This window comes from Physeter macrocephalus, unplaced genomic scaffold, assembly GCF_002837175.3.
Source record: "Physeter macrocephalus isolate SW-GA unplaced genomic scaffold, ASM283717v5 random_715, whole genome shotgun sequence".
Taxonomy (NCBI): domain Eukaryota; kingdom Metazoa; phylum Chordata; class Mammalia; order Artiodactyla; family Physeteridae; genus Physeter; species Physeter macrocephalus.
In genome coordinates, this window is record NW_021145803.1 from 36,293 (window position 1) to 50,000 (window position 13,708).

The 13,708-nt window shown below is 54.3% G+C and overlaps 1 protein-coding gene and 1 pseudogene across 1 annotated transcript; both read right to left on the bottom strand.

Moving 5' to 3' along the window:
* Positions 1-3,798, bottom strand: part of LOC112067646 (heterogeneous nuclear ribonucleoprotein A1-like) — a 5,195-nt pseudogene extending 1,397 nt beyond the window's left edge.
* A 1,093-nt stretch (positions 3,799-4,891) lies between these two features.
* MRPL4 (mitochondrial ribosomal protein L4) lies at positions 4,892-12,780 on the bottom strand. Its single transcript, XM_007104301.4, has 9 exons — positions 12,493-12,780; positions 12,341-12,407; positions 12,104-12,254; positions 9,998-10,049; positions 8,744-8,861; positions 7,835-7,941; positions 7,634-7,743; positions 7,462-7,538; positions 4,892-6,190 (listed from the first exon to the last, which is right to left on the bottom strand). Exons 1-9 carry the CDS (start codon positions 12,547-12,549, stop codon positions 6,045-6,047), a joined length of 885 nt encoding a protein of 294 aa, XP_007104363.1. The 5' UTR covers positions 12,550-12,780; the 3' UTR covers positions 4,892-6,044.
* Between the last annotated feature and the right edge of the window lie 928 nt (positions 12,781-13,708).

A 13,708-nucleotide genomic window follows, 5' to 3' on the forward strand; every position in this document is an offset into this window, starting at 1 on the left:
ACTTCTGCCTCCAAAGTTTCCTCCTTTCACGGGTCCAAAATTTGAAGATTGATTGTTGTAACTGCCAAAATCATTGTAGCTTCCACCACCTCCAAAATTGCTTCCATCATTACCGAATCCATTATAGCCGTCCCCACTGCCACCATATCCCCCACCACCGCGGCTGCCACCAAAGCCACCTCGACCACTGAGGTTTCCTCCACGACCAAAGCTGTCATTCCCACCAAAACCACCTCCACGACCACCACCAAAGTTTCCAGGACCACTTCGACCCCTTTGGCTGGATGAGGCGCCAGCCATCTCTTGCTGAGATAGGGCTTTCCTTACTTCACAGCTGTGGCCATCCGCAGTGTGGTATTTCTGAATGACAGTCTTGTCTACGGAGTCATGGTCATCAAAGGTTACGAAGGCAAAGCCTCTCTTTTTGCCACTGCCTCCATCAGTCATGATTTCAATCACTTCAATTTTCCCCTGCTGTTCAAAAGAATCTCTTAGGTGATGTTCTTCAGTGCCTTCTTTAATGCCACCAACAAAAATCTTTTTCACAGTTAAGTGGGCACCAGGTCTTTGAGACTCTTCTCTTGAGACGGCCCTCTTTGGTTCCACAACTCTTCCATCCACCTCGCGTGGCCTTGCCTTCATGGCCGCGTGCACCTCCTCCACAGTGGCATATGTGACAAACCCGAAGCCTCTGGAGCGTTTGGTGTTTGGATCCCTCGTTACCACACAGTCTGTGAGCGTCCCCACTGCTCACAGTGGCTCCTCAGGCTCTCGTCGGTTGTTTCAAAGCTCAAACCTCCGATGAAGAGCTGTGAGCGTCCCCCACTGCTCAAAATGGATCCTCAGACTCTCATCGGTTGTTTCAAAGCTCAAACCTCCGATGAAGAGCTTCCGCAGCTGTTCGGGCTCTTTGGGTGACTCTGACTTAGACGTGACGGCAGTGGGGGGGGCGGGGGGAACGTCAACGATGCTTACTCGGCGGCGTCCACGAGCAGAAAGGCCCCTGAAATTCTTTTGATTGACTTGTGTCACCTCCATTTGCGTGAGCTCCAGAAGGCCAGGGACCCTCTCAGCCCCAGCATCTGAATCAATGTCTGGTCATTATAGGCAGATGGTCAATACATATGTGTTGAATGAATGAACTTCTCTTATTCTCTGAACAATTCTGCACGTGCTGTTTCTCCAGCCCAGAATTCCCTTCCTACTGCTTTTAAAAAAGGTTACCAGAGGATTTCATCTACCAGGTTGTAACAGGGCTAGGAGCACAAGGTCCAGATATCTTTTTTTTCTTTCTTTCTTTTTTTTTTTTTTTGCCACACAGCTTGTGGAATCTTAATTCCCCAACCAGGGATTGAACCTGGCCCCTGCAGTGAAAGTGCCAAGTCCTAACCACTGGACCGCCAGGGAGTTCCCAGATGTCTTTTCAAGAGAACAACTTTGTTTCCTTCAGATAAATACCCAGAAGTGGAATTCCTGGATCATATGGTAGTTCTATTTTTATTTTTTATTTTTAAAAATTTTTTATTGAAATATAGTTGATTTATAATGTTATAGGTGGTTCTATTTTTAATTTTCTGAGGAACTGCCATACTGTTCAGGCCATAGTCTGAGTAATATTCCATTGTAAGGCTATATCAGTTTGTTTATCCATTCATCAATGGATAGACATTTGGGTTGTTTCCACATTTTGGCTCTTATGAATAATGCTGCCATGAGCATTCAGGTACAAGTTGTTGTATGAACATGCTTTCATTTCTTTTGGGTGTATACCTTGGAGTGAGTCCCATGGTAATTCCATGTTCAACTTTTTAAGGAATTGTCAGACTGTTTTCCATGGCAGCTGCACCATTTTATCAATACATTCCCACCAGCAATGTACAAAGGTTCCAGGTTTCCAATTTCTCCACATCCTTGCCAATATTTATTTTGTTTTATTATTATGGTGATTGCCATCCTAATGGGTGGGAAGTGGTATCTCATTGTGGTTCCCCAGTCCTTCTGATCTGTCCAGTGGACAAGCCAAGCACAATCCTGCAGCAAAGGCAACTGGGGGTGTGCACGGACCAGCAAGTACCGAGGGGAGGGGGCCAAAGTGCACCTGCCACCAGCTGTGACCTTGAGCAAGCCACTTCCCCTGGTGGTACCTAGATGGCCTCAGCTGTAGAAAGGGATGGTAATGCATCCCTCAAAGGGTGGGTCTAAGATTTTTCTTCATTTTTTAACATTATTTACTTACTTTGGTTGCGCCAGTTCTTAGTTGCATCGGGTGGGCTCCTTAGTTGTGGCTCGCGGGCTCCTTAGTTATGGCATGTGAACTTTTAGTTGCAGCATGCATGTGGGATCTAGTTCCCCGACCACGGATCGAACCCAGGCCCCCTGCACTGGGAGGGCAGAGTCTTATCCATTGCCTCACCAGGGAAGTCCCGAGATTTCAGTAAGACCATTCGTGTGCAGGGAGAACAGATAACAGGAGTTACAAGTTGTCTGTTTCCATAGGACTCAGTCCTGAGAATCCCCCCTCAAACTTCCTAGGCAGAAATACAGACTTCCTCCTCTGTTCCCACAGGTTAGTTCATTCTAGCATCACGGTTCCTCATCAGAGCCCCAGGGTGTAAAGCAAAAATGCATGACGTTTGGATGTTGATCAAAACATAACTTGGCTTCTCCTTCCACTCTTTGAAAGTTTATTCTGTGGTGGACTCTGCCTTGCCCCTGGCTGAGAATCCCGCCCCGGACTCAGGCCCCAATCAGCATCACGTTCAAATCTCGGAACTTGGTGTTGGATGGGAGCCCCAGGTCAGGCTTCTCCAGGCTGGAAGGCTTGGTAGAGAAGAAGGGCCTGGTCCCCCTGCTGTTGACCCTCTTTCTGTCCCCCTCACCTCCTCTCACCAGCCTGTGGGTCCCTCCTGCCCAGGTGCAAGGAGGAGGGGACAGGGCATTTCCTCCATGGCTGGTGGCTTTGCCCTTTTGGGTACTCCAGCAGTGTGTTAAAGTGTTCGGGGGGGGGCTCTTTGAGGCTTCCTCTTCCTGGAGACCCCTTTGCTGGCATGGAGGCATCTTTTTTTTTTTTTTTTTTTTTTTTGTGGTACGCGGGCCTCTCACTGCTGTGGCCTCTCCCGTTGCAGAGCACAGGCTCCGGACGCACAGGCTCAGCGGCCATGGCTCACGGGCCTAGCCGCTCCGCGGCATGTGGGATCCTCCCAGACCGGGGCGCGAACCCGGTTCCCCTGCATCGGCAGGCGGACGCGCAACCACTGCGCCACCAGGGAAGCCCGGGAGGCATCTTTGATATGGGTTGTGGCTCTTCCCTCAGCCCCTGGTGTCTGGTCCTACCCTCTCATCTCTCCTGGCGGGCCTCCATGCTGACCACCAAGAAGCAGACACCCTGACTCCACCATGAGAACTGCCTACCTCTCGCCCCTTGGATATTCTGGGGGTCAGATCCCAGCCCCGTTGACTCACTTGAGCTTTCTTAAGCCAGGATCAGCCTGAGTCTTTGGTGTCCTGCCTTCAGGGTTATTTTTCAGAGGCTGTGAAGTCACCTTCCTCTCTAGGCTCTGGGTTAACCCATGTCCCAAGAGGGTGTGATAGGGCTATTTTTTGTTTTGGCCGTGCCGCGCAGCATGTGGGATCTTATTTCCCCGACCAGGGATTGAATCCGTGCTCCCTGCAGTGGAAGTATGGAGTCTTAACCACTGGACCACCAGGGAAGTCCCCCTGTGATAGGGATGTGCAGGTAGCAACAGCTCCCCTGAAGAAATGTCTTCACCCATCTTTCTCTTTCTAAAAAAAAAAAAAAAAAAAAAAAAAAATTATACAGAATTTCAAAATAGACATCAGCAAAGAGGACATGTGATGAAGCCACGTGTGCCAACTTCCACAGTCCTCATGGCCAATCTTGTTCCTTCCTTCCCCTTACACCCTGTCATGGGTTCAACTACCTCTCTTCCCCAGGGGAAAAAAAAAGTGCTAACCCCCAGATTGTGATCTTATTTAGAAATAGGGTCTTTGCAGATGATCAAGTTCAGGTGAGGTCATTAGGGTGGGCCCTAACCCAACATGACTGTTGCTCTTATAAAAAGGGGAAATTTGAACACAGACACAGACACACACACACACACACACACACACACACACACAGAGGGACAATGTCATTTGAAGATGAGGACAGAGATGAGGGTGATGTATAAAGCCAAGAAATACCAAGGATGCCAGCAAACCACCAGAATCTAGGGGAGAGGGATGGGACAGAGCCTGCCTCACAGCCTCAGAAGGAATGACATCTTGATCTTGGTCTTCTGGTTCCAAAAACCAGGCTCAGTAGTTGTGGCGCACGGGCTTAGTTGCTCCGCGGCACGTGGGATCTTCCCGGACCAGGGCTGGAGCCCGTGTCCTCTGCATTGGCAGGTGGGTTCTTAACCACTGCGCCGCCAGGGAAGTCCCTGCACCCCCTTCTTACTACTGGTTCCAAATAGCTTTTTCTTCTTTTAATTAATTAATTAATTAATTAGGCTGTGCCGGGTCTTAGTGGCCGCACGCAGGATCTTCACCGCGGCATGCGGGACCTAGTTCCCCGACCAGGGATTGAACCCGGGCCCCCTGCATTGGGAGTGCAGACTCTTACTCACTGGACCACCAGGGAAGTCCTAGCTTTTTCTTTTTTACTCAGTCAAATCTGATGCTTTAAGGATCACAATTTATGTTCATTGAGGACTTTCAAAGAATGTGTTGTAAGCTCTGAAGGCACTCCCAAGAAGCATTCCAGAGATGTTTTCAGCAAGGAGCAGCCCAGTCGATGGGTCACTGTGGCCGCCTGGTTGGGCCTGCACACCAGATGGCAGTTCTAGCTTTTTTTGTTTTCTTCATTCATAGTTTTTTTTTTCTTAAGATTTTAAAAATAAATTTATTTTTGGCTGCGTTTGGTCTTCGTTGCTGCACGCGGGCTTTCTCTAGTTGCTGCAAGCGGGGGCTACGCCTTGTTGCGGTGCGCGGGCTTCTCGTTGCGGTGGCTTCTCTTGTTGCAGAGCACAGGCTCTAGGTGCGCAGGCTTCGGTAGTGGCACGTGGGCTCAGTAGTTGTGGCTCGCGGGCTCTAGAGCGCAGGCTCCGTAGCTGTGGCGCATGGGCTTTGTTGCTCCGCAGTGTGTGGGATCTTCCCGGACCAGAGCTCGAACCTGTGTCCCCTGCATTGGCTGCCGGATTTCTAACCACGGCACCACCAAGGAAGCCCCCCGCTGACTTTAAAGAAACTGACCACGTTACTTTATAGTCTGTATCGTGACAATTAGCAACAACTTGTGGGGAGCAAATAACACCAGCAGACTCAAGGATCAGGATACCGGTTTGGTGTTTTTAAAAAATGTTTTTTCACTCATTTACTGACCACGTTGATACTGACTCTGTCCTTAGGGAAAATCACTGTGATGAAAGCTCCGGTTTCCACGCTGCACCCACTTGGGGAATCAGGTCCACACTTGGACTGAAGGACCATAATAAATGGGACCACAAGCCCCGTCAGGGATGCAAGCACTCAGTGAGAGTGCTTGGGATTGGGAGGCACCACGAGTGGGTTCCTAGCGACGGCTGGTTCTCTGCGTGCTCCCTGAGGCTGACTCACCCCAGAGAAGTTGATGGTGGGTCATTTCTATCAACAGTGCCTTGAGGCAGCCGGGTACCCAGCGGTGCCCTGCACCGGCGAAAGAGCCTAACTCGCCAAATGGAATTATTCACAAAACGGCAACGAGCTGTTGTTGTGTTTCTCCTCTTTGATTAAAAAGTAAAATTGATCTTACACAAAAGAGAGACTGGGGGCAGAAGCTGCCCCAAGCTCCTGTCAGCGGCCCCTTCCCGGTAGTGATGCCTGCTTGGCTGCTCTGTGAGTGGCCTCAGCTTCCCACCGGGATGAGGGGCTCTGGCCACCCTTGCAGGGTGAGCGGGAGGCCCCAAGCCCAGCAGGGGCTCGGCCTGGCTCGCAGCAGGCGCACTGCGTGGACAGCGAGCAGGAAGGAGGGTGGCCGACGCGCCCTGGGGGGTGCAGCGTGGGGCTCAGGGGAAGTCGCGGTAGGGCAGGCGGAAGGGGTAGAGGGGCGTGTAGCGCGAGTCGTGCCAGAGCAGCTTCTCCTCCAGCAAGGCGACGGTCGGCAGGGTCAGGACCAGGGTCTGGTGCTTGAGCATGCTGTGCACGTTCAGGCCTGGGGGGCGGGGTGGAGGTACAGTCAGGGCGGGTCCCCCCTGCCCCCAACAGAAACACCAGGGTCTGGTGTAGGGTCCTGAGCCCCGTAGCCTGGGTTCAAACCCTGGCTCAGTCGCTCACCCCCAGCAAGACCCTGGGCAAGAGACTGCCCTTAGCTCATCAACTTCCAGCCGAGAGCATCCTGAGTACCCAACTCTGCCCTGCGCTTGGGCACGGTTCCCACCTCACACCCCAGTGGGGGAGGCTGACGGTAAACAGAGCAGATAAACAAACACGATGTACTGAGGGAGGCCCGTGGGGCTGCAGTGAGTGATGAGGGGAAGGAAGTGGAGGGGAGGGCAGGGGAGGGCATGCAGGATCTGTGGTCCTGCGGGGAAGACTTGGGCTTTTACCCTAAGTGACGAGGGAGCCCTGGAGGGCGGTGGGCAGAGGAGGGACAGGACCTGACGCAGGTGCTCAGGCGCCCCCTGGTGGCCGTAGTGGGAGTGGGGGGACGGGAGTGCAGGACAGACTGGGGAGGAGTCGGTCAGCAGGAGCCTGGGACCAGGGCAGAGGCCCTAACTCTGCCGGTCCAGGCAGATGTGGGAGCTGGCCCAGGGCGGTGAGAAGAGGTTGGATTCTGGATATGTTTAGAGACAGCGCTGACAGGGTGAGCTAACAGACCGGAGTGGAGGGGGGACAGTGTGGTTTGGGGCCGCAGCTGCTGGGAGGAAGAAGGTCTCGTGTGCCAGGATGGCTAGGAGGCCCCACGTGCCGCTGTCCAGGAGGCAGCCGGGCACACAATCAGGAGACCAGGAGAGAGCTCTGCGGATTAGTCACCGCAGCCGTTGGCGTGACGCACTCAGGACGGCCCTGATCCTGCGTCTCTGAGCGAGGAGCCGGTGGGGACAGCCAGTGGGTCCTCAAACTCACTCCACGCCTGGCACTGTGGCCCAAGCTTGGACAGATGTGACCTCAGAGTGTTTTTTGTTTTTTGGCTGCACCGTGCAGCTGGTGGGATCTTAGTTCCCGGACCAGGGATCGAACCCGGGCCACGGCAGTGAAAGCATGGAGTCCTAACTACTGGACCACCAGGGAATTCCCCTCAGAAGTTTTCTTTAAGAATCACATCATTCTCCCAATGCCCCGTCTGGACAAACTGAGGGTTGGGTTGGGGAGGGTGGTCACTGCCCAAGGCCACTCTGTGACCAAGTTGCAGATATGGGATTTGAACTGGCCCGTGCGGCACTCTCTGGGGGTCTGGGAGACAGAGCGGGGCCCTCTGCTCACCAATAGCAGGGACTAGGTTGAAGGTCTTCAGCCCAGAGGCAGCTGCCACAATGTTCTGGGGCATGTCCTCGTGTTCTCTGAAACAGAGGCCAAGAGGTGAGCCCCTGCCAAGGATGGACCGCCCTCCCTGCCCCCCGGCCCCGGCCGCCCCTGCTCTGCCCGGCACCCTCACAAGTCCACAAGGAGGACGGAGTCGCCCCAGCGGCGGTAGCGGGCCAGCTCCATCAGGTACTGGGGGTCTGCGGTCGGCAGCTCCAGGGAGTCCACGATGTGCAGGTCATCCTGGTGGGAGCAAAGGACAGTCTGAGCCCACCCTGCACCCACAGTCCACACCCCAGGACCCCCGTGGCTCCCGGCAGGACTGCTGCTGTACCTGGGCCAGCTTGACGGTCAGCGCCACCTTGAGGCCCTGCACCCGCACTTTCATGGGCAACATGTAGTAGTAACTCGTGGGGCCCCGGGGGCCATGGGCAATGCCTCCTGCGGGGGCAGAGGTACGTGAATGGGCGAAGGCCCCAGCTGGGCTTGGAGGTCAGAAATTTGCCCCAGTGGCTGGCACAGGGGAGGTAGGAGGGAGGCTGCCCGTGGCCAGGCAGAACCCCAGCAAAGAGGGCAGGGCCTCAGGTAGGGGTGGAGAGGGGAGGTTGCATCGGGCATCACCTGGGACAGGTAACTTCACCTCACTGGGGCTTGGTGTCTTCAGCCATCACACCCTGGGTGAGGATGGTCTACCGGTGTCCTCCCTCTGCTGGGCACTGGGAGTGGAGCAGGGAACACGCGGGACAGGATCCCTGCCCCCACGCCATGCATATTCAGCCAGAGACTTGATCCCAGAGGGAACCAGGGCTGCGCCAGGCAGCACAGGGGGTTGCAGGGGGTGGGGAGACCCAAAGAGGGTCAGGGAGGGCTTCCTGGAGGAGGCATGGCCCAAACACATCGGAAGGATGAGAGGGATTGGCCAGACAAATGGGAGATGACGGAGGCAGCTCTGTTTGGTCAGAGACGGGGTGGAAGGGACAAGGGGGCGCGGTCTGCAGCCACCAGGGCCTGGAAGGCCAAGATGAGGGGCTCAGACTTCACACAAAGGCCGCAGGAGCTGGGAGGTTTAGGAAGAGCCCTCTGGGTGCTGTGTGAAGTGTGGGCCAGGAGAGGTGAGATGGGAGGTGGGGCAAAAGGGGCTGTGGCCATGGCCTGACGAGAGGCCAAGGCCAGAGCTGTGGGGAAATGGGGCGAAGTGGACGGACTCTCCAACCTCTGACCGCACGTGGGCAGACCTGCCTACCTCCTCGCCAGATTGGGGAGCGGATGCTGCCATGCCTGGCACGCCCACTGCCTTTCTGTGGCCAGGGCTTCCGGCCACCGCCCCGCACCTCGGCCCTGGTCTTGGTCTTGGCATAGCTCTGTGGGCACAGAGTGAGGAAAGAGTCAGGTTCACAAGGGAGGTGCCATTGCAGACGAAAGGTGCCAGGCCCAGGAACACAGCAGTGAGCTGGGCGGACCGGCCTGCCGCTGGGGAGCCGGACAGGAGACACAGAGACTGGGGCTGCATCGGGACAAGCACGGAGTGCTTTGGGAGGGAGGGAGGGAGGGAGGGATAAAGAAATCAAGAGTTCCCTCCTCCACTCCAGAACGTCAGCCTCAGAGAGGCAGGGGCTCTGCTGCCTGACACACAGTAGGTACTTAGTATTTTTTTCAATGATTTCCACGTGGTTGTAACTAAAAGGAAGCTGGGGGAATTCCCTGGCGGTCCAGTGGTTAGGACTCTGAGCTTCCACTGCACGGCTCAGGGGTTCGATCCCTCGGTCCCTGGTCAGCGAACTAAGCTCCTGCAAGCCCCGTGGCCATAAATAAATAAGTAAAATTAAATTAAAAAAATAAAAGGAAGGTGGGGCATGGGGAAAGCCGCGGGGGTTAGGGAGAATCAGGGAGAGGTGCGGGTAGAGGATCACGCAAGGCTTCCAATGCCAGGCTGATGACTCCATTTCCAGGGCCACGGCGACCCAGGGAGGACTCGCCAGACTTGAGGTGGGCGGATGGAAGGCAGGGACTCTGGCTGATAACAGCATCATCGATGCTCTTGGTGTAAGATCCGAACACCTCATGTTGCCCCTGTTGAGCTCCATGGCCACACTGGGCCCCTTGTGATCCCTGCCACAGAGGCTTTTGCCTGTGTTGCTCCGACGCCCTCCACCCCAGCCCCACCGCCCGCTTCACCTGGTTAGCGCCTGTCACACACCTGAGGTTAAACGCCCCTTTCTCTGAGACAACTTCCCTAATTATACATTTACAGGCATGACTACTTGATTCGTGTTCTCCTCACCAACTAGACTGGGAGCTTCAAAAGGACAGGGACTTTGCCTGTCTTGTCCCCCAGCACAAGGCCCAGGGCACACCGGCAGCTCACAAAATGCCTGCCAAATGGCCCATCGGTGAATGGGTCAGGAGAGAGAAGCTGGGGCCTGAGCCCCACAGTCCAGAGAAGACACAGCAGGGGCATCCTCTGCGCCCTGCCCCCGCCCCACTCTTGAGTACTCACAATTCTCTTGAAGTTCTTCTGCCAGATGGCGACCTGGTGCAGGGTATCCAGCCTGTGGAGGAAGGAGACACGACAGGCCCACTTCCACTTAAAACCCTCGGCGCCCGACTACATGAAAACTCCGGCTCCTCCCTATCCACTTCCAGGGCCCTGTGTGACCTGCCCCGGTCCCTCTCTGAGCCCATCTTGCAGCACCTCCAGCTCCACTCTGTGTCCGTTCTATGGAGTCCAGCCTCCAAGCCTCTGCACTTGCCGTTCTCTGTGCCTGAAGTGCTCTTCCCCTGGCTGCTTCCTTTTCTGCCTACCAGTCTTAGCCCAAATGGTATCTCCAAGAGGCGTCCCCTTGCTAAAGAGGGCTTTACCTTACTCCTTTCCTACCATTACGCCTTCCTTACCGCCACTTCTTTACAGACTGGTTTGCCTCGCTACCCCTGTGCTGTTCCATACAGTAGACACTGGCCACATGTGTGGCTACCAACCCCCTGAAAGGTGGCCAGTGCCACATGGTGAAATGGCAAGATTTTAGATTTATCAGGATAAGCGAAATATGTTATTGAAATCAATCTCATTTGTTTCTCACTATCTGGAAGAAAGCTTGGCTACTGGAAGAATTTAAATTACATGTGTGGCTCGCATTGGACAGCGCTGCCAGGCTGGTTTGCCAGGGGTTGGCAAACTATTGCTAGTAAGGCCAAATCTGGCCTGCTGCCTGTTCTTGTAAATATGTTTTACTGGAACACAGCCACGCTCATTCACTTACACATTGTCTATGGCTGCTTTTGTACTACATCAATAAAGATGAGTAGTTGCCATGGAGACGTTACAGCCTGCAAAACCAAAAACATTTACTCTCTGGCTCTTTACAGAAAAAGTCTGCTGATCCCGGCTTAGACTGGGAGCAACATTAGCAACCTCGGTGCTCATTCCCTGCTGTATCCCTGACACCTAGAATGGAATCTGGCACCTAGTAAGTGCTTCGTAAGTATTTACAGAATAAACAAAATATGTCGTTTTTATCTTTTCTTGTCACCCTCTACCAGACTGGGACTCTGTAAAGACAGAGAGCAAACCATACAAATAAGTACTAGTAATAGATTAATAGCACTTACGTGCCAGACACAGTACACATGAGAGGCATCACACACCTTGGCAAGCGAAAACTTGGTCTTGGGAGTTGGCCCATATAGAGTTGAGATCTGGCTCTAAAGTTTATAAGCTGTGTGACCTTGGGCAAATTTCTTAACTTGTCTGGGCTCAGTTTCCTTACCTACGAAATAAGAATAATAGAATCCATTCCTAGGGTTGCTATGAGGATCTAGTTAACTCAACTGCACGTAGGGTGACTTCCCTGGTGGTCCAGTGGCTAAGACTCTGCGATCCCAATGCAGGGGGCCCGGGTTTGATCCCTGGTCAGGGAACTAGATCCCACATGCCACAACTAAAAAGGTTCTGCATGCCGCAGCGAAGATCCTCCACGCGGCAACTAAGACCCGACGTGGCTAAATAAATATATATTTTTAAAATGCAAATACGCCCCCACCCCCCCAAAAAAGGGAATTCCCTGTTAGTCCAGTGGTTAGGACTCTGTGTTTCCACTGCTGAGGGCTGAGGTTCAATCCCTGGTTGGGGAACTAAGATCCTGCAAGCCACGTGGCCAAAAATAAAATAAAATAAAATAAAAGACAAATAGACTGTCCCAGGCACACAGTAAGGACTTAACCACTGTTAGTGCTCACTTTTGCAAAAACCAATAACAGCAACAATAACCAACATTTCTACAGACCATATTATGAGCCAGAATTATCTCATTTAATCGTTTGAAGTTTGACAGAATAGAGACACTGAAGCACAAGGGGGAAGGCAGGATTTGAATCCAGTCACTCGGGTTCCAGAGCTCTGCGTCCCTAACCCTCAGAGGATGTTACCTCTCAGCCCTCACCTTCACACAACTCTGCAGCAAGAAAAACCATCATTCTCTCTCTTTTTTTTTCATCACTCTCTTCTTACAGGTGGAGAAACTGAGGCTCGAGCCCAGGTCATCCTGATACCTAAATGCCCGCTCCTCGTCCCTCTGCCACCCAGTTCACCATTTCGGCTCCCACTTACCTGGGCGTCGCGGAAAAAACGTCTGGGTGCAGCTCGGTCAGACCCAAGCGTTCCTGCTCGTAGCCCCGCAGGGACTCGACCCAGGCCTGCACGGGACGCCGGTGCGCGAGTACCGGGAGCTCGCACCTGCGCAGCACGGGCACCCGGAGACCTGGAGCGATTGGGAGGTCAGGGGTCAGGGGCAAAGGTCAGAGTTTCCGGTTGCCACCCCTCCTAGAGCAACCCCAGCAACCTCACCCGCGCTCGCCACCGGTTCTGGTTTCTCCGCCGGCTGCACTGCCTCTTCTACCAGCGCCTTCAGGCCCTGTAAACGGTGAGCAAGAGTGAGAGACGATCCCCGGACCCTCCAACCTTTGTCCTCCGACCCCGCCCTCAGTCCCCGGCCTCACCCGGCAGCCCTTGGGCCGAAGCCAGGCCCGCGCCCCGGCCCGGACTAGCTGCAGCATTGTCGCGCAGCTCCCCACGCTTAGAGAGGTCAAAGCTTCCTCTGCTGGACTCTCTCGACGCCTCGCGATGACGTCACGCCCGCGACGCCGCCGGGCTTGTATTCGGCGTTAGAAAGCTGGGCGAGCAAGAGCAAAGACGGCGGGGCCCGCTAACGCCTCTCCCCACCTCCATCCCAAGACTAACCCCAAACGCTAATTTCCACTGCGGGCATAAAGAACGCTCTGCAACACCTGGGAGCGCGACCCCACAGCAAGAAACCCCGCCCCCTCTTCGGTCCCGCCCCCAAAGAGCCGGTGCGGTAATCCAGCCAATGAAGCCTCCCTGCTCAAAGGGCACGCTCCTCTTTCAGCCAATGAGCGTTAAGCCTGGAAAAGTGGCTGGGCGGTGCCAGGGCGGGCACCTAAGGGAATATGGCCAATAACTGTTACGCTTTTTTTGTCGGCCACGTCCCCAGGGCCCGCCCGCTTTGGGCCTCCAAGACCCTAGCCGTTGGTTTCTCCAGGAAAGTGGTTTTGTTTGCTTGTTTGTTTAAATGCAGGGCGTTATCTCTCACAGAAAGCCCTCAGGGTAGGGCCTGGCGGATCGTGCTTCTCCTCTTAGATTCCCCCAGGGCACGTTCCCCTCCAATGCGTCAGGTTAGGAGACGTGTCTCCCCCCATCTCCTAGGCCAAGGTCCTGTCGCGTCTCAGACTGCCAGGGCTCTCCGAGAGCAAACTGGGGAGTCCACAGATCCTGCGTTGCCTCCCTCGTCCACTCTCACCAACAGAAATCCAAACGCTCATTTTATAGGTTCTTTGCCACGTTCCCCGTCAGGCCTCCAGGCGGCGCCACGAGCCCATAGCAGCCTGCCCTGGCGGGCCAGACCTGAGCACTTGATTGCCAGTGAGAAATGGATCGAGTTTAGCCGCCGAGAACGTGGTCTGGGAGCGAACCTCAGTATCCTCATCTGGAAAATGGGGAGGTGTGAGATTCGATGAAATGATGGAGGCAAAGCATAACATGTGTAGAACATGCGTAGCTTTATTATTATTATTATTACTATTATTTTGAAGGTGAGTTTCATCATCAAAGCAAGACAAGAGCCAAGGTGGGGGACTTCCCTGGTGGTCCAGTGGTTAGGAATCCGCCTTCCAATGCAGGGGACGAGAGTTCGATCCC

Coding starts and splice junctions, on each gene's coding strand:
- MRPL4 (XM_007104301.4), bottom strand. CDS start 12,549: ATGCTGCAGCTAGTCCGGGCCGGGGCGCGGGCCTGGCTTCGGCCCAAG. Junction 8,862..9,997: donor AGAAGAACTTCAAGAGAATT/GTGAGTACTCAA, acceptor CTGTGCCCACAG/AGCTATGCCAAGACCAAGAC. Junction 7,539..7,633: donor TCCGTCCTCCTTGTGGACTT/GTGAGGGTGCCG, acceptor CCTCTGTTTCAG/AGAACACGAGGACATGCCCC.